Raw genomic sequence first — 21,324 nt, 5'->3', positions numbered from 1 at the left:
TTAACAGCATCTTACATTTTGTAGAAAATATAGAATAAGTAAAAGAGAGGGAGAGAGACCGAGAGAGAAAAGAATGAGAGAGCCTTTTATGGTGGTCAGACTCAATCTTGTAGCTTGGACTGCCCTCCCTCTTCTTATTAAATAGATAATTCTCAACTACAATAGTAGTAGGACAGCTGTCCTACTCTGACTAGGAATATGAAACAAACTAGGAAACTAATTAGCTAACAATTAATTAATCTAATTAGTAAATTACCACAAGTCCTAGTGTACAAGGACTCCTACCCCAATTGGGGAACTAACTTTATCGTGGGGAGGAGTCTGCGCTATCTTGCAGTCTCCTCCCTCTCCTACGATGCTTCTAACACTCTCCCTCAAGCTGGAGCATAGATGTTAATCATACCCAGCTTGTTACAAAGATAATCCACTCTACCACCCCCCAAGGACTTGGTAAAAACATCTGCGAGTTGTTCTCCTGTGCGAACATGGCTTGTAGAAATAACTCATTGTTGTAATTTTTCACGAACAAAGTGACAGTTGACTTCAATGTGTTTTGTCCTCTCATGGAACACTGGATTAGAAGCAATATGAATAGCAGCTTGGTTGTCACACCATAACTGCATAGAATTAGTGCAACCAAAACCAAGTTCTGTTAAAAGTTGCTTTATCCACATCAACTCACAAGTAACATGGGCCATGGCTCGATACTCAGATTCAGCACTAGACCTCGCCACAATAGTTTGTTTTTTGTTCTTCAGATTTCCGCCAATAAAAGTATAGTATCATGTAGTGGACCTTCTATCAATGGGAGAACTAGCCCAATCCGCATCACAAAACCCTTCAATACGACCGTGTCCATGATCTGAATATACTAGGCCACGTCCTGGAGCTTTCTTAAGATATCTCAAAATACGAACAACGGCATCCCAATGTGACGTATGTGGGGACGAAAGAAATTGACTCACAACACTAACAGGGAAGGCAATGTCAGGTCGAGTCACCGTTACCTAATTCAGCTTTCTTACCAACCTCCTGTATTTCTCAGGATCATTTAACACATCACCTCCTTCAGGCATAAGCTTCACATTTGGATCCATTGGAGTATCAACGGGCTTGGATCCTAACATACCTGTTTCTGAGAGTAGGTCTAACACATACTTTCTCTGAGATAAAGAAATTCCTTTTCTTGACTGAGCAACTTCAATTCCCAAGAAGTACTTTAACTGTCCAAGATCCTTAGTTTGAAAGTGTTGTTGCAAATATGCCTTCAAACTTTGGATTCCTTCAACATCATTTCTAGTAATGATAATATCATCGACATAAACAACCAGAAATATCCTCTTTCTATCGGACTTCCGATAGACCACAAAATGATCACTATCACATCTTGATAGTCCAAATGCACACACCACATCAGTGAATTTTCCAAACCACGCCCTAGGAGACTGTTTTAGGCCATACAAGGACTTCTTGAGCTTACAAACCTTTCCACACTCCCCATGAGCAACAAACCCTGGGGATTGCTCCATATAGACTTCCTCATGCAAGTCACCATGAAGAAAGGAATTATTGACATCAAGCTGAAATAATGGCCAATGGGATGAGGCCGCAAGAGAAATCAAAACACGCACAGAGGCCAGCTTGACTACCGGAGAGAGTATCCAAGTAGTCAACCCCATAAACCTGAGCATACCCCTTGGCGACCAGTCGTGCCTTCAAACGAGCAAGAGAAACATCAGGGTTTACTTTAACCATATAAACCCAACGACAACCAATAGCTTTCTTTCCAGGGGGCAATGATACAAGATCCCAAGTCTGGTTTTCGTCCAATGCAAGTAGTTCTTCCTTCATAGCATTCCTCCACCCAGGACTAGACAGTGCCTCTGCAAGTCTTAGGAACAGGATGGCAGGAAATAGTAGAAAGACAGGAATAAAAAGTAGATGATAGGCCAGAATAAGACAAAATCAGCAATAGGATGTTGGGTATAACTCCGAACACCCTTACGTTGTGCAATAGGAAGGTCTAAGTCAGAAAGAGGAATACCTGGAGTGGGAGCCGTAGACGAAGATGAGAAGTAAGTGTCGCAGGGAGAAGGGGTGTTGTTGCTTCTCGAACACGTCGTGTATACACCTGTAAAGGAGGTGGTGGTGGTGGTGGTACCTCTGTCTCAGTCGCATCCTGCGGGTTAGAGTGATGGAGAACATAAAGGGGAAGATCGTCATCCAATTCAGACCCAACAAATGACTCATTTGGATATGGGGTGGACTCGAAAAAGGAGACATCAGCAGTGACAAAATATTTGTGAAGTACTGGAGAATAACACCGGTAGCCCTTTTGGGTACGGGAGTAACCCAAAAAGATACACTTGATGGCTCGAGGATCCAACCTTTATAAACTTGGACGATGATCACGAATAAAGCAAACACAACCAAAAACATGAGGGGAAAGAACAAAAAGTGCGTCAGAAGGAAATAGCAAGGAATGGGGAATACCACCACACAAAACAGAGGAAGGCATACAATTAATAAGATATCTAGCCGTGAAAACAACATCGGCCCAAAAATATTTGGATACCTTCATTTCAAACATAAGTGACCTAGCAACCTCCATCAAATGACGGTTCTTTCGTTCAGCCACTCCATGTTGTTGGGGAGTGTCTGAACAAGAAGATTGATGTATCATGCCACACTTAGCCATAAACTAATGGACCAAAAAAGTACTCCTTTGCATTATCACTTCGTAGAATTTTGATAGTCATGCCAAATTGATTTTGTATTTCAGCAACAAAATCACGAAATATGGTAAATAACTCATAACGATTTTTCATTAAATAAAGCTAGGTCGTCCTGGAGTAGTCATCAACAAAAGTGACAATACTTAAAACCTAACTTAAATGTAACAGGGCAAGGACCCCATACATCTGAATGTACTAGAGAAAAAGGAGATGCAGACCGTGTATTACCCCGAGGGGAATAACTAACACGATGTAGTTTTCCAAATTGACATGACTCACATTTTAAACTAGAAGAGAATTAAAACTGGGATCAAGTTTCTGTAGGATTTGTAAAGACGGATGACCCAACCGGCAGTGAACCTGATGAGGAGTCAGAGTACCCGAACAGGCTGTGGAAGGTGCATTGTCTTCAAAAAGGTACAGTTCCCCAACCCTACGACCTCTACCAAGCATCTTCTTCGTCGTAAGATCCTGAAAAACACATGAGTCAAAGAAAAAGGTTATAGAACAATTGTAAGCTTGTGTAAACTTGCTTACAGATAATAGGTTGAATGGTAACTCAGGCAAATAAAGGACAGATGACAAGGATAAAGAGGTATTAAGACAAACAGTACTAGTACCATTGACCTTGGCAATAGAGCCATTGGCCAATGTGACATTAGCAGAGGACTTCTTAAAAGAGGAAAATATACCTGAAACACCAGACATGTGGTCTGAAGCACCAGAATCAATTATCTAGAGACGAGAAGAAGAGGAGAGACACGAAATGGCATTACCTGTTTGAACAAGAGTAGCAGTGGAAGGTGAAGGTGCTGGATTTTGAAACTGATTGTACCGTGCAAATTCTTCATCGGTCATTTTGGCCATCCTACACTCAGACGATCCGGGTTCGTCAACGGTAGCTGAATTGGCAAACTGCTTTTGAGGGGGTTTGCCATGAAGTTTCCAACAGAATCGTTGGATATGTCCTGGTTTATCACAATGATGACATGTGTGTGCTGTCCCTAAATTACCAAGGGAGGAGTTCCCAGTGAATTGCCCCTTATTACTACCATTACTTGTACCCCGTGAGGTTCCTCGATTATTACCCTGTGTTGCAATTGCGGAATTTTCCACTGGAGTGGAATCCTGAGAAGTTTCTCGAGATACCCGTAAGACTCGGGAAAAGGTATCTGCAAGAGATGCCACCTTATCTCTTTCAAGAATCTAAGAACGAACAGAGTCATACTTTGTTCCAAGGCCTCCGAAGAAAACCATACATCCTCTTGAAATCAGCAAAGTACTGAGTTAAAGGTCGACCCTTCCTATTAGTCCGATAAAAATGCTGAGATAGTTCATAAAAACGAGAAATGTTGTTCTGTCCAGAGTATAGAACATTCAGATAGTCCCACAACTCCTTCACAATATCAATGTGGGTAACAACATCGACTATGGAGTTATCCATTGAGTTCAGTAGCTGTCCGAGAATACGTGCATCAACTGTATCCCATGTGGCATCAGTGGCATGTTTTCCCTTGGTAAGATAAACCTGCTGATCCCGACCAGTCAAAACAAGCTGCACAATTTTCTTCCATTGATAGAAATTGGCAGCTCCTACAAGTTTCTTTTCTGTAAGTCTATGTGATGATAAAGACATCACTTCTGTGACAACTTTCTTTCTTTTTGTGTCAGCCATTAGTGCACACAGAAAATGATCAAACAAACTATCGATCTAATCACACAAGATCAGCAAGCAGTTCCTTCAAAAAGTACCCCCAAAGTTGTTCAAAACAGTCCTCAATAATACTCCAAACAGTACCTCAAATAACAGCAAAATACTGTTCAGAACAGTCCCCAAAAAATCAGAAATAGTACCCTCAATGGTACTCAAACTAGTCCCCTAATATTGGCACTAAATAGGTCCAAATATTAGCATAACATAATCAGAGATAGACTCTACAATTTCACCCAGATTATGTTTAAAAAAATAAAAAAAGACCCAAAGAATGAGGAGAGAGAACCTGCGATAGGAGTTGACCTGGGAAGTTGCAGTTGAGACTTGCACACCTCAGTTTGGGCTGAAAATTGGGTCGAGTGTAGCTCTTTTATAGGCAACAAATACCTATAAATCTTGGCAGATTCTGATGGTCAGACACAAAGTTCTTGAACTTCTTGATTCTAGGTCTTGAAGAGAGAGAAAACAGCAGTAATCTTCAATTCCAGCAGCAGAGGTGCTCAGATATCCTTCAGCTAAGGATCAAAGGCTCTTTAGAAGGTACTAAATCAGCCTGCAAAACCTTGAACAGATCTGACTTCGATTGGCCTATTTTCTGGAGATCGAAACAAAGGGAAATGCAGAATTTCTTCAATCCAAAAGAATTCCAGAACCAGACTTTCTTCTATTAATTTGAGTCACCTCTTTTAACACATATGACTGATTCTCACATTCAGTCCACCATTCCCATTCTCAGCCAACTAGGGGATGAAAAACACCCCCTTATAGGAGCCGTGAGATTCTTGGAGAGAGACCAGAAGTCGTAGACCCTTTTTTTTTTTTCTTTTTCTAACTAGTAGGTTAGAAGGTAAGACCGATTGTTATTGTGTGGATCAGACAAGCTCTGATACCCTGTAGAAAATATAGAATAAGTAAAAGAGGGCGAGAGACCGAGAGAGAAAAGAGTGAGAGAGCCTTTTACGGTGGGCAGACTCAACTTGTAGATTGGATTGCCCTCCTCTTCTTATTAAATAGATAATTCTCAACTACAATAGTAGTAGGACAGCTAACCTACTCTGACTAAGAATATGAAACAAACTAGGAAACTAATTAGCTAACAACTAATTAATCTAATTAGTAAATTACCACAAGTCCTAGTGTACTAAGACTTCTACCCCAGTTGGGGAACTAACTTTATCGTGGGGAGGAGTCTGCGCTATCTTGCAATCTCCTCCCTCTCCTACGATGCTTTCTAACACATTTTAACAAGTGTGATGTTCCTTTTCTGTTTTCTTTTTTCCTTCTTCCTTCTTTCTTTTTGTTAGAAACTCAAGATCTGTAACCAGTAACTTGAGAGAGGAGAGAAGAGAGAAGAGATTGATAGAGAAGAAGAGAAGAGAGACTGCAAAGAGAGGAGCGGCCGATATGTATGGCAGTCCCCCTCATTGTGTACAAACAACAACAACAACTAAGCCTTTTCCCAACTGAATGGGGTTGGCTAAATGGACCAGTCAAAGAAAAAGATTAAAGAAAGAAGAGGGAAAAGGGGAAAAGATAAAGAAAAGAAGTGAAATAAAGGCAATGCAACACCTCCGGGTCATCCCACCTAAACACAGTAGGCTATATGGATCTTTACCCTCCAAACCGTTCTGTTTGATGTCATACTTGGGTCAAGGTCTAGCTTCTACATGTATTTCCTTACTAACTCATCAATGGTCATTTTAGGTCTGCCCCTAGCTCTTCTAATTCCGTACTGGAGCATCCCAAGGCCTCTTCTGAACATGGCCATACCACCTTAAGTGACATTCTCGAAGCTTGTCTTGAATTGGGGCCACTCCCAACTCAATTCTTACCCTGTTATTTTTCACTCTATCTCTCCCTGTTTTGCCACACATCCATCTCAACATCTGCATCTCTGCAACACTCAACTTTTCTGTGTTGTGCTTCTTGACTGCCCAACATTCTACCCCATACAACATAGCGGGTCTAACGACAATCCTGTAACACTTTTTTTTAAGCTTGAGGGGAATATGTCGATAGCACAACACTCCAGATGTACCTCTCCACTTCATCCATCCTGCTTTAATTCTGCGAGAGCCATCATCATCTATCTCGCCATCCTTATTAATAGTTGACCCCAAATATTTAAAACAATTGCTTTGCGGAATCTCTCTCCTCAAGTTTCACTACATCCATATCAGTCCTCGAGCTACTAAAATTACACACCATATACTTCGTCTTCTTTCTACTCATCTTAAGACCTCTTGATTCCAAGGTAGATCTCCATAACTGTAACTTATCATTAATCATTAATCCCTGCCACTGTCTCATCCACTAAAATAATATCATCAGCAAAGAGCATACAGCATGGGACCTCTCCTTGAATGTTCTTGGTTAAATCATCCATGATAAGCGTAAACAGATGGGGACTTAAAGCGGATCCTTGATGTAACCCAATGGTAATTGGGAGTTCACTACTAGAACCTCCCATAGATCTCACATTAGTTAACACTCCACAGATCTCACACTAGTTAACATGCCTTCATGCATGCCTTTAATTATGTCCCCATACATACTAGACACCCCTTTCTACATGCCAGACAAGCTCTCTGGGGACTCTGTCACAGGCCTTTTCTAGGTCGATGAAGACTATATAAAGATCCTTCTTGTAGGTTTTTTATTTTTCTATTAGCTTCCATGAAAGGTATATTGCTTCTTTCATGGATCTCCCAGGCATAAAACCAAATTGGTTCCTCGAGACTCTAGATTCTCTTCTAATGCGGATTTCAATGACCTTCTCCCATAATTTTATAGTATTACTCATAAGTTTGTCACTATAGTTATTGCAACTCTGTATATCGTCTTTATTTTTGTAGATTGGAACTACAATGTTTCTCCTTTATTCATCAGGCATCTTTCTGGTTAGCCAGACCCCACTCTCCCAAACCCTTCCACACTTTGATTGGTAACTCATCTGGGCCTTTATTTTTGTAGACTGGAACTATAGTATTTCTCCTCCATTCATCAAGGGCCTTTCTCGTGTTTATAATCTTGTTAAACGACCTGCTTAGCCAGATAACCCCACACACTCCCAAACCCTTCCACACTTCGATTGATTACTCATCTGGGCTTGGTGTCTTACCTGCTTTCATCTTACTCAATATGTCTTTAACCTCAATCACTCCTATCTTACGAACGTATCTATGATGTGTGCTGTTATGATGTATACTTTCATTATTCCTCCAAATGTTGTCTTCATTTAGTAAGACGCAAAAATACTCAACCCATCTCCTGTTAATGTCTCCATCCTTTACAAGTACTCTACCATCATCACCCTTGATACATCGAACATTATGAAAATCTTTGCTCTTCCTTTCTCGAATTTGAGCCATCTTGTAATTTTTTTCCCCTTTCGTTAGTATTTAGATTGTTATAGAAGTCTTCATATTTCTTTGCATGTGCTTTCCCCACAATCTTTCTTGCCTCATTTCTAAAAGCCTTATATCTCTATTGATCTTCGACCTCCTTAGTCCTTTGCTAAATCTTAAAACTGTCTTTCTTAAGCTTAATGGCTGCTTATACTTCCTCACCCCACCACCAAGTCTCTCTAGGGCCCAGTCGAGTACCCTTAGACACTCTAAAACCTCATTAGCAACTTTTTTTATGCAATCCGTCATCTCAGTCCACTTTGTGTTGGCATCCCCTTCAAAATCCCACTTTCCCTGCTTCACCACTTTATTGGTAAAGGACATTAATGGCTCTCCTTTCAATCTCCACCATCTTACCCTAGGGCAGACATGTTTTCTTGACATACTCTTCAACACATTGTGGTACATATCCAGGATTAGCAATCTATGTTGAGATGTTAAGCTCTCTCCAGGTATAATCTTGCAATCCTTACATAGCAATCTGTCGGACCTTCTAGTAAGGAAGAAGTCGATTTGGCTGGTATGTTGCCCACTTTTGTAGGTGATCAAATGTTTTTCTCTTAGCGAAGGTGTTCACAATTCTTAGGTCATAGGCTGTCGCAAAGTCTAAAACTGAGATCCCCTCCTTATTCCTCTCCCCAACTCCGTAACCTCCATAAACCTCTTTATACTCTCTCCTATCTCTACCAACATGACCATTCAAGTCCCTTACCATAATAATCTTTTTTTCGTATTTTTTTGGATGAATAAAAATTATATTAGCCCAAGAAGAAAAATATACAAATTATCTGGACCAAAACCATGCATTAAGTCGTTCATGTGCTCCCAAAATTTTAACTTACTACTTTCATCCAAACCTGCTTGGGGTGCATACACGCTAATTATGTTGCCCACCTCTTTATCTGGCACCAACTTTATGGATAGAATTCGGTCTCCAACCCTTTTAACATCCACAACATTGTTCTTTTGGTCTTTATCCACCACAATGCCAACTCCACCTCTACCACTTTGATCGCATGAATATCAGAGTTTGAAATAATCCAACATCTTAGCTTTTTTACCTTTCTATCTGGTCTCTTGATTCCTTCTTCTCCTCATAACATCTATTAGTTCCATACTCCTACCCGTCAGCGAACCAATGTTCCAGGAGGCAAATCTAAATCTCCACCCCTGTGCCACATTCTTAACTCGCCTCTTTACATGGTGTAGTGTTTGATGGTGCCACGTTGTGTTTATGTGGGGTGCCCTAGCACAAGGAAAAGAGGACGTAGACAAGAACAAGAACAAGAACAAAGGAAATGAAGGAAATCAGAAAATACGATGATCCATGCAAAGGGTGATTGACTGAGTAATAATAAGTTGCCGGCTGCCTACCTGATGCACCGATATAAAAATGTATAAAAAGAAAGTATGAAAATAATAGGGATAAAAGGAAAGGTAATAAGAAAGGAGGGTGGGGGGACCAAACACAAATGACTGCTGTTTTCAACAAATACAAGCATGTCACAAGGGAGACACACCAAAAGGCAGCATAAACGTTTCCCAAACAACAAACCAGATCTAATAAATAACATATACAAACAAGCAGAGGCAGATGGAATCCAAAAACAATCAATCCTGCAACAACCAGATATAACAATACAACTACTATGGATAGTAGGTAAAGGAAAGAGAAGCTAATGAAACATAAATAAGCATAGTTTTTAATGCGGTAAGGCGACGGACGCGTTTGAGGGTCTTTCGGAGCGCCTTAGCGATAAGGCGGGCATAAAGCATCGCCTTATTGACTAAAGCGTTCCTGTGTAATTTTTTCATAAAACCAATCTATTTGGTTCAAATCCTAGTTTAATCCTATTACTCATATGCTAAATAAATATTAAAGGTTCATATTCATACCAATGTAAGATATTAATCAAGAAAACAAATCAGTAAAGTGAATAAATTAAGTTCATCTTCATCAATCATCAATCATCAATCATCATAACATATTAACAAATAATATAAATACATAATTATGAAACAAAATTATAAATATAAAGAAAAAAAGGCATAAAATATACAAGTATTTATTATACTTACCTCTATGATGCCATAATGAGTGCCTAAGCCCGAAGGTCATCAACTATATTTCTACTCATGTCAAAGAAGTAATTAAGAACTTAGAATTAAAACAAATCAAAAGTAAAAAATTGAGATGCCAAATTAAAATGGATGAGAAGTGACTAACCTGGGGATTCTTAATCATTCTAAAAAACTTTAAACTTCAATGAAGAAAAAACATAAAATAAACTAAAATGCTAAAAATTTAGTAAACAATGAAAGTCAAATACTTAAAAGTTCAAGGACTCAAAAAACTTTAAAGTTTAAAGACTCAAAATACTTTAAAGTTCAAAGACTCAAAGACTTTCAATCCAAATCAGCCAAATAATTAAAATCTTCTTCTTCATTTGCATTCTGTTGCTGGCTTGCATCATTTGGAGCTATGCCATAATCGTCCTCAATGTTTTCATCATCACGAATATCCTCTTCACTCATCCCATCCACTTCTTCATTTGAAGAATCCTTGAGCTCAACCCTCCTACCACGCTGGGTATAGCAAAGATTGGTTCCACTGGTAGATGCTGGAGCCCTCCTTAGTCTATTGTGGCCTTGATATGACCAAGTGCTCTATCTACATCTCTCCAAGTGAGATCATTCTCAGGATGAACTAATTCATCCTCTGATTCACCAATCATCCACTCAGTACTCCAATTAAGCTCATCAAGCAACAATGGATTGTAGTTTCTATATTGTTCTTTTATTTCTTGGAACCTTTCTTGAAGTTGGCGATTATATTGAATGTAGACAAGATCATTTAACCGTTGATGCTCTAATATATTCCTCTTCTTGGTGTGAGTCTGAAAAACATTAATAATATGAGGTTATCTACTTATATTCAATAAAACCATATTAAGTGAAGTACAGGTACTCAAAACTCAATAATCAATACTCACAAATTCAAATGTGCTTCAATTGCGCTCACAGTCAGAAGATGAGCAACAAAGACCAAGTATGCGCAATGCAAGCTTTGAAAGGTCAGGAGCAGCACTTCCATGTTGAGACCACCAAGAGACTATAAATATATAATATAAAAAAAAAGCTTAAGTGAAAAATCAACATACTAAGTTCTCAACTAATTAGAACTTTAAAAGGAAATATACTTACTAGGATTCAACTTGTTCCTTTGTGAAATCGCCATGTCCGTTGCAAAACTTCCTTGAACAGAGATATACTTGTCAACCTGGACAATGATCTTATCTTGCAAGGTCTCATCAGGCACCAACCTTGCAAGAACATCATTGAAGGCATTAGTGGCTTTTTGAGCTAAGTCCAACTCATTATCTAGATTATCTGCTATTGCCTTAAAGAACTTGTTTGGATTGAGGAAAAAGGCAGCTAAATATATTGATCCATTCGTCATAGTCTCACAACGCTATGATTTTCTTCTATTTCCTTTCATTGTCTCCAAAATTTTTATTGATCTTCTTTGCCACTTGTATTGCCATATATACTTCAGGCATAGCAGGCAACTCATCACCATCTACAATCCTCAAGAGTTGAAGAAGAAGTTGTGATGCTCTTATACGATCCATCACACCATTCCAGATTGTTGTAGGAAACACAGTCTCAGAAGCTTTCTTCCCTGCCTCTGTAGATGCAAGCTTAGAATGGGACCATTCATCATCAACAAATAATTTTTTCAAAGATTCTTTGTGCTTGTATAAGCTCTGGAGTGTTAAAAAGGAAGAGGCAAATCTAGTCAGTCTAGCCCTCACTAAGGGCCCGTTTGATAACGTTTCTGCCGTTTCTGTTTCAAGAAACGGCAGAAACATAAATTTTCGTTTCTAGAAACAGAAACGGAATTGAAGGTGTTTGATATGTCATGCTTTTAGAAGTCGATAGCAACCAATGAAAAAATGGCCGCAAGTCGTTTCCAGAAACGGCGAAACAAGTTGAACTTGTTTCGCCTGGGCCGTTTCTTGAACCATAAATAAGTAAAAATTTATATTTCTATTTCTGAAAATAAGTGAAACGAAACAGTTTTATCAAACGCTTTTTACTCCGTTTATGCTGTTTCTGGAAACAGAAACGGCAGAAACGCGTTTCTTGAAACGTTATCAAACGGGCCCTAAGTCTTGCCTCATAGCTTCAAGAAGGCAAGTGCACCTGTAGATGAATGCAGTTAATTTCTTGCCCTTCGATATAACAGACATATAAGAGCGTAATTTGCCTATTTCCTCCATCATAAGGTCTATGCAATAAGCTACACATGGACTCCAAAATAACCTCTTCCTTTTCTCCATTAGTAGTCGACCCGCTGCAACATAGTTGGCAGTATTATCAGAGACTACTTGAACCACATAATCTTCACCAATCTCTTCAACCTATCAAGTAGCTTAAATAACATTTCAGTTGTTAGTGATTGGTTAGATGCATCCAGACTCCAAAAAAAAGTCCCCTGTGGATAGTTGACAAGAAAATTAATTAGGTGCCTTCCTCTTTTGCCTGTCCACCCATCAGACATGAGTGTGCACCCATATTTCCTCCAATATCCTTGATACTTCACCTTTAACTCATCAATTTTATCATTTTCAGACTTCAACAGAGGACCCCTATAGTCATGAATTGAAGGGGGCTTGAAACCTTGTCCATATTGACCAATAGCCTCTACCTATTTCTCAAAACTCCTTAACTTCAAAGCATTAAATGGAACACCACTCTCATAAGTCCACCTTGCAAAGTAAGAACAAAGTTTATCTCTTTCTTCTTCTCCTCTTACACGGTTCTCCATTGTTGTCTGATATGGACCTTTATCCCGCCTATCTGCAACCACTTCTTCAAGAGTCCTCCTCACATGTTTATCCATGGGACCCCGTACTTCTTGTTTGGATTGTGCTTGAATGATAGCTTTATTTCTTCTTGAAGTTGTCCCAGAGCTAGGGATAGGAAATGAGACACCCAAATCGGATACTATATTCTGTTGTGGTCTCATTACTTCTATAGGTCCATCACTAACATCCAAATCATCCAAACAATCAAGGTTCCTCTTCCTCTGGTTCTTCAAGATTGCATCTCTCATCTCTTTATTAATTGCTTCCGTTGTTTTCGCACACTTGGCTACATCTCCATAGCCACCAATAAGATGTTGCTTCAATCGTTTTATTCCTCCTTTGACATTCTTCCCACAAAAGGTACACTTAATCCAATTTCTATCTGATACGTCAAGCCAATACCTATATTTCCATCCAGGATCATTTGATTTAGCTTTCCTTTTTGGATCCTTGCTTGGATCAATCGTTGACTGTGCAGTACTTGTATTTTCACCCCCACTGCTACCACCAACTGTTTCCATAGATGAATAGATGAAAATTTTTCTACAAATACAATTATACACATTAGACAAAAGAAAGACAATAGATGATTGAACAATTCTAAACTAGAGCTGAGAACTAGAAAACGGAATTAAAGAAAGACAATAGACGATTTACAGTTGTTAACAACCCTGCGGCAGCCATTGAAGACCTTAGTCTGGACAGCAGTTCGAGTACCATAGGTAGCAGAACAGAAAAAGAAGGAAAAAAAAAAAAAAAACTAATAGTAGTTGCAGAACAGCAGAACAGAAGAAGAGAAAAATGAGAAGAAAAAAAAGAAGAAAACACTCACCGACTCACCATATTTGCAGAAGAAGAAGAAGAAGAAGAAGAAGAAGAAAAACGAGAAGGAAAAGAAAAAAAACTCACCGTAGCTGCAAGCAGAAGAAGAAGAAGAAACGAGAAGAAAAAAAAAACACTCACCGTAGCTGCAGAACTAGAAGAAGAAAGAAAAAAAAATACTAACCGTGGTTGCAAAACAGAAGAAGAAGAAAAAATAAAAACACTCACCGTAGACCGTAGTTGCAGAACAGAAGAAGAATAAGAAAAAAACGAGAAGAAGAAGGAAGAAGATGAAAGAAGCCAGAAGTGAGAAGAAGAAGAAGAAAAAAAAAAAAAACCTCATCGTATCCGGTAGATCTGGAGTAGAAGAAGAAAAAAAAAAGTGAGAAGAAGAAAGAAGCGAGAACCAAGAACCGAGAAGAAGGAAAACAAAAAAAACTTACCGTAGCTTTAGAACAGAAGAAGAAGCAAAAAACTTAAGAAGAAAAAAAAAAAAAACCCTCACCGTAGCTCTACTGCCTCTGCATGAACAAGAAATAGTATTGGAAAAAAAAAAAACACACACACACACACACACAAAAACATACTTGTAGCGCCGGAGTAAGCTCACAGCTGCTGGAGCAAAATGGTCGCTGGGGCCCTGGATTAGTGGTTCACTGGTTCTTCCTTGTTCCTCGATTCTTCTCAAAGCCCTTTCTCAAAAGTTCAAAACCCTTGACAAAATCCAAATTCCAAACCCTGTGTCGTGAATCGGGTTTTTGTTTTGGTTATTTTTGTTGGAGTAAAGTTGATCCTATACGTCACAAGTGTTAACAAAACCATACACCTACCAATAAAAACTCTAGATTTGGAATCTGAAAACAAGAAACTTAAAAATGTGTTTAGAAAAAAAAAAAGAAAAAGGCATAAGGTGATCGCCTTTACCATAAGTCGTCCTAAGGCGTCTTGAGGCGACGCCTTATAGAGCCTTATGCTATAAGGCAAGCGCCATACCCACTTCACATAAGGCAATGCACTGCCTTACCATCCCTATACCGCATCAGCGCCAAGGCGCTGATAAATAAGAGACAAAAACTGGGGACATAAGCTGGGAAATGAAGGACACTTGAATCATTAACAGTGTAATATGACTATGAGGATTTAATTAAATACAAGATACAATTATCAAGTAAAACAAGTGTATCAGAAAATGATGGGAAAGATAGAATATTGCAGTAAATAAATAAAGGATCATGAGTCCATGTATATACACATGAAATAAATGTCAATAAACAAGCTTAAAGCTTCCAGGCAGGTCTCTTGAAAGTGAAGTAAGTGGATGCACTGACAAGCAGATATAAAAAGATTTGAAGCATATATACCGCAGCTCAAGCAAAGTAACTTGGTGTAAAGAAGTAAAAAATAAATGGATGCAAGGCAACAAGCATAACGCAAGGTGATACACATGGCAACCTACAATTAAACTAGAGCATAATCAGGAGCAAGCAAATAATAAGCCAATGGAAAATATGCAATTAAATACACAGATAAATAAAAGAGAGAGTAAAAGAGGAATCCTTACTATCCTGAGGGCTCTCACCCTTGTCTAGATAAAGGAGTCCAGCATAGGACCTTACACAACCGAGACCTGAGCAGCCTGTGAAAGGCTGAAAGCAGTATGGCGCTGCATGTTTCAAGGGTGTTTGATAGTGGCGGGGCTAGGGGTACAGGTAAGTAGTCGTTCAATGCTGAGAAAAGGGGGCGAGAGGGGGGGTGCAGAGAGAGCTAGGTTTAGTAAGATTAGATTATACAATTTTTTTTTTTTAGGAAATAGGGACGGATATCTGGTGTAGGGGTTTCGGTGTTGGAAGTGGGTACTGGGTGTTGGTAGGAGGGCGGTTGGTAGGCAGGGAGGAGGTCGCTTGGGAGGTGAGAGATTGGAGATTTTAGAGAAAACCGGGGAGCAGCAGATAGGGGGACAGCTTGGAGGGCAGGAGGTAGTCGCGTGAGTAGTGCGAGTCGAGGGAAGAGAGTAGAGATTTGAGAGAAAATCAGGGAGAGGGAGAGATAATTGAAGGGGAGATAGTAAGGACAGCTTGGGGGGCAAGAAGGGGGTCACGTGATTAGGGAGGAAGATGTAGAGGGGGAGAGAGTTGGGAGAAAATCAGGTTTCTTCCCCTCTTGAGGAAATCGTAGGGGGGAGAGAGTTGAGAGAAAATCAGGGTTAGTGAGAGGGAATCGTAGGGAGAGAGTTGAAAGAAGGTCAAGGGAGGAAGGGAGTTGTGAGAAACGAAAATCGAGGAGCAAGATCCAAGGAATAGTGAGAGGCACGGTAGATAACAGAGGGAGTGGGAAAAGGATAGAGGAGGTATACTTACCTTGTCTTGATGAGCCTTAGCCTCCACTGCCGGAGGTGGGGGTTGGGGTAGAGTGCCAGAGGTTTGAGAGAGTCCCCCTCATTGTGTATTTATAATAATCAAAACCAATAAACTTACAATTAGAGACCTTGTTGTAATAGGAAACTAGAATCCTAATCTAACCAATTTAGGAAGCAGAGTACTAGCCTAATAAGTCGAGTCTAACTACGAAACGATAAACCAAAGATAAAGTCAACAACTAACCACGATAAGGGAAAACCCCATATCATGACATAAATCTTAACATTTTTTTTTTTTTTTGAATTAGTAACTTCTGAGTATATGAAGCACCATGTAAAATTCCACTGGGTTTGTTTCTGTAGGCAAACATTTGATGTACCCAATTGCAAACTATGATACCTAGTCATACGGATTTCTCTAGCAACATCAGATACTGCATGGTTTCTGCTGGAGTATGGATTTTTCTTAAGGCCTTGACAGTAACTTGTCCTGTTCTCCTGACCTCTCTCAATTTTCTCTCTGCTTGTTCACTGTATAAGCGGTATGCCCTACAAAAATGACAACGCAACTTAGCCAATGTTAGACTGCTCATTGAATTTGGGAAGGCTTATGTACTAACAAAAGATGTGTAGAAATAAGTAGAAGCTGGGTGCTAACGTATGGGATGAGATACCTGTACCAGACTTTGTGTCCTGGATTTCTACATACAAAAGAGTCGAAGAGTCCTATCTCCAATTGTTATACAAATGTCTGCTTTGCTATTAATATTTGGATAAAGACTGCAAACATTTACTAAACTCATTTAGTTTAAGCTTCAACTGCAAACATTTACTAAATTCGCTTCGTTTAAGTTTCAAGTTGAAAATATTTTGGCTATGATCTTGAGTGTATGCCACTGCTATTAATGCTGAGATTCCTGTGTTGGTGGAAGATTCTGTTGCTCAGAGGAAGCTGACATTCCTCGGTAATCATGGTGAGCGTACCATTTGAGATCCTCTTGGTCTTGTGTGTCTTGTGAATGATGCTTAGCCTTAAAATGTCTCGTTACTTGGCCTAGGAGTTTGCAGGAATGCAGCAAACATGCTACTTGCCAGTTATTACAAGCCTTAATGGCATTATCATCTAAGTCTCATTGATGAGATCCTTTTGATTAATGGTTATTTCTAAAATGTAACTTGTTTGGAGAAGATGGAGCTCTGATGGTTCTTTCTACCTGGAAATGCTTCTATGAAAGGAGCGACTTTCCTGAACAACAGGCTTCAAGTTCTGGGTTGTCAACTTTACTGTGTGTGATCAGCAGGCAGGTGATTAATGTTTTCAAGGGGTGGCAAGCAGCATGACTGGGGTCAAAAGGAATGAGAATTGTCGCCATGTACCTATGCAATTTTGCTGGGGACCTTTTTTTTTTTTTTTTTTTCCTAATAACAATAAAATTGAATTCCTGTACAAGTACCTTTTAAAAGAAAGAAAAAGAAATGTAAGTTGCAGCAGGAGGCTGCCCGTCTAGAAAATCTGCTACTAGGTCAATAGCAGAGGCAGGGGAAGACTTGTTATAAGTCATACTTTATGAATTCCTTAATTTGTTTTTGTCTTGGGTTTGAGGGTTTGGAGTGTCCAGTGTTACTCATTAATTTTACACGGATACATGTACTGAGGAAGCTCCAATAGTAGTTCTTTTGGTTCCTGCTCTGCTCTATTGGACAAAGCTTAGTTGAAATTAGTTGTGTTTGGTTGTTGTCTAGTGCCATCACTCTTCTGGTTCTTCTGAGAGGCTATGGGCAACATTTCTGTCCTATTCTGTTTTCTTGCAAAATATTCTACTTAATCAAAATTAAAATGAGGATATATGCCACAGAGTAATTGCGGTTGCGCACTGGTCAAATTCTGTTGAACTTCTGGATGTTTCCTGACCATCGATTCCTCCTGTTCTCATACATTATTCTGTGAATTTTGAAAATATCAACTTTTTTTTAATTGTTCATCTCAAATTGCAACTTCAATTTAATATATGGAATAATTACAGCACTTTATATGACTCGAGCGATGAAATGAACTTATTCCATTATTTGGTTGTATACTTGTATAGCTACAGTTACTTATTGCCTTTCACTGCCAGGGCTGGGATGATCCTTATGTTCCCCGCACTCATGAGGGCCTCTTAAAATGGAAATACCCTAAAATGAACTCAGTTGATTTTCTCTTTGAGGTTTGTTCTATTGACTTTTTCCCTAGATGCTCTGCCTTTTTCTAGGATAGACTACTGTACATGTTATCTAACTCGTAAGAGGTGCATTTTTGAGCAGCTGGAAGACGAAGATAGACAACTACTTTATCTTCATGAACGGGGAAATAGGAAGCTTATGGAAGGGAATCTGGTTGTGTTTAAAGGTTGATGTGAATTATTTTTTTCTTTAGCACTGATATTTTGAGGGTGCAATTGTTCTTTTATTGTCTATCTATATTTCGTATATGTTTCCTTCAAGGTCCATCAAGGCAAGGCCTCCTTGATGGCGCTCTGTAAATGTTTGGCATGGCAGCTAATTCACCCTGGAAGTTGTTGATGTACACCATCTGCTCAGGTGGTAAGCGTCAGTCATGTTCATATTAGGCTCTAAAAAATGCAAGAGGCTTTTTTTTTTTTTTTTCTTTTTTGGCTGGCTGATGGTTTCAATCCATATTTGCCTGAATCCTTTCATGTGGCCAATCTATAGGGTAATCTACCTTTTTACTGGTTGGGATTGGCCCTGATCAGACTTCCACATGGCCTAAGGTATCATTAAAAGCAAGCTTGCTATGACAAAGGTTGAATCATTTTGACCCCCTCCCCACTCCCCAGTACCCCATCATTCATTTCCCCTTTTCCCTTCCCCCCACCCCATCCCAAATGAAAGAGAAAGAGGAAAAAGTACACACTCCCACCTCCCAGGTGAAAAAAAAAAAAGAGGAAAAAACAAACATTTTCTATTTTGAGCTCCGAGTTTTTTCTCCCCATTTTCTAATTATTGCTTGTTGAGCATAACCAACCTGCACTGTAGATTTTTCTGTTAAGTTCCTTCCATTAACATCTTTTGATGGCACCTGTTGCCTCAAAGTTCTTTAGGTGATATCTTAAATAGCTGCTCGTCTGAATTCTAGTGTTGGTCATAGCTGACATGCTGTATCCTAATTCTCCTATTTTTTTTATACTCTGATTTAGCTGGTGGTTTTGTGATAACCCATCTCATTCTTGAGCTTCATTACCTAATCTTTGCAGGAGAACCCTCTGAATTTTCAGGGAAGATTATAGAGTGTTCGTGGGATTCTGAAGCAGAGGTCTGGGAATGTATGCGCATCAGGGCAGACAAATCAACTCCAAATGACTTCAATACCTACAAGAAGGTACGTACATATAAAACCTTGATTTTCAGGACTTGTTTGTTGTGAAACGTTTTTGATATATTGCACTAAGCTGCTTGCTTGATCAAGAACAGGTGATGCGAAGCATAAGGGATAATATCACGGAGGAGGTCTTGTTAACTGAAATTGGTGAGATTGTTCGTCTACCCATGTACGCAGACAGGATAAGGAATGATAGCAAAGCGGCCCAAATGCACCACCAGCACCCAAATTCAGCGCGACGGAGATGATGGGAGTTTATGTACTCAAAGTTGCTGGTGTTTACATAAAATACAACCGATGATGCCACACTGCTGTGGAAATAGTGTAATTAGTATCTAATTATATCCCTAGGTGTAGTCTCAAAGCGTGTGTGACGCCGTTGAGTTGTACACAAGTCTAGTTGGTCTTCTTTTCTGCTGGTTGGGTTGTAGCTGTTGCCATGTATATTACCAATTCCGTTTAGTGACGATTGCATTATTAGTTAAGATCCGGCTATTTATCAACAACCCCTATAAAATTTCTGTTCCACATTTCTTCTATGGTCTTATTTGAGGCAATAAGATGATCTTTGCATGGTAAACCAGGAAAGCTTCTGCGCCGCACACCTCATTATGGCATGCATGTGGTAAGATGACGTGGCAATTCTAGCCATTTGATGTCATCAAAAAAAGTTCTATCCATTTAGTATTTTGATAGCTTAAATCCTATCCTTTTTTTTTTTTCTTTTTGATAGCTTGAATTCTATCCATTTATTTTTTTCTATTAATTATCTTATTCATCCGAGGGTTGTCCAAATGGTTAGGACCAATTGGGGATTGTGCGAATAGGTGCATAGTTCCAGGTTTGATTCTCCATCTATACATCTGTGACTTGAGTAGAGATAGTAGCGGTGGGTTGTTGTGCTAGTCTTTTAGAGTATTAGTTGAGGTGTGCGTAAGGCTGACCTGGACACCTTGGTTTTAAAAAAAATAAAAATTAGAATTATTCACATTTCAGAGCCTAAAAGAAACAAATACACTGATGGATGTTGATGCATTCCAAAGTTTGCTTAGCTTGCACACTCTTAGTGATCGATGCGCTTATGTTATAAAACCCAAGGACTGAACTGTTTGACCATGTCTCAGAATTAACGAGTGCACATGTTACTTATTGGAAGAAAGAATACTCTCCTCCGGCATAGATATTTGTCTAGAGAAATGGATGTGGGATGTGGGATGTGGGATGTGGGAAGACGATGCTCGTGCCCCTGTGCTGAAGAAGATGCTAGTCCGGTGTTTCCATTGTCAGCATGTCGTAATGTGTCTCTGCGCCAGTGGGTAATGTTTTTTTATCCTTATTTATTTTAAGGTAGAAAGCTGATTGCGTGGCCCCTGCACACCAATAAGGGGGTCTGAGCATGGGCATCCAACCAGGGTTTCAAGAGCGCCAACAATGGGGTGTGAGCTAATAACAAGTATCAGTTTCTGCATCTCTGCTGATTCTAATTCAGATCAACTTGGATTCGGTCAGAATCGGTCCCAATAATCTTAGATTAGACATTTGATATGAAAATTCACCAATTTAAGAGAATCTTTGAAGGAATATTCTGATTCGAAGCTGAAGATATTGGGATTGGGGGCCGGAGAGAAGAGCAGCTAGAAACGTAGAGGAAGAATTTTCATCCGTCCTTTCTCCAAACGACAACGTTTATATCTATCCATTGATTAATCCTTGTGTTCAATTCTTGATGTTTATGTCTACTGTGGAGTAAAGATGATGAAGAAGAAGAAAGCATTACAAACTTTTACAGAAACAAATGAAAGGCCTCTCGATCTATTACACAAATACGTACACAGCTTGCGCAAAAGTGAGTCTGTGATGACTATGGCGTGAGAGCAAAAAGTAGAAAGCAGTGAAGAAGAATAAGACTTGAAAAGTGGGCATGCTGGGGGAGAAGTGGACAACAGCTTGTAACAGCTCGTTAAATTAGCAGCACAAAAGAAGGAATATTCACATTAACTAATTGCAGTTCGCAGTTCGCAGTTCGCAGTTCGCAGTTCT

At 39.4% G+C, this 21,324-nt stretch overlaps 1 protein-coding gene across 2 annotated transcripts in view; it reads left to right on the top strand.

Annotated features, from left to right (window-relative positions):
* Positions 1-19,814, top strand: part of LOC122090070 (mRNA-capping enzyme) — a 41,075-nt gene extending 21,261 nt beyond the window's left edge. For both annotated transcript variants that reach the window (XM_042659906.1, XM_042659905.1), the window contains exons 9-12: positions 18,023-18,112; positions 18,210-18,294; positions 19,160-19,284; positions 19,377-19,814. In XM_042659906.1, the coding sequence (XP_042515840.1) occupies positions 18,023-18,112; positions 18,210-18,294; positions 19,160-19,284; positions 19,377-19,532 (456 nt within the window). In that variant the 3' untranslated portion in view covers positions 19,533-19,814. The remainder of the gene's footprint in view (positions 1-18,022; positions 18,113-18,209; positions 18,295-19,159; positions 19,285-19,376) is intronic.
* The last annotated feature ends 1,510 nt before the right edge of the window (positions 19,815-21,324 follow it).

Source organism: Macadamia integrifolia, chromosome 9 (assembly GCF_013358625.1).
Source record: "Macadamia integrifolia cultivar HAES 741 chromosome 9, SCU_Mint_v3, whole genome shotgun sequence".
Classification (NCBI taxonomy): Eukaryota; Viridiplantae; Streptophyta; class Magnoliopsida; order Proteales; family Proteaceae; genus Macadamia; species Macadamia integrifolia.
Note: the sequence above shows the minus strand (reverse complement) of the source record. Positions and strands in the feature narration are given on the sequence as shown.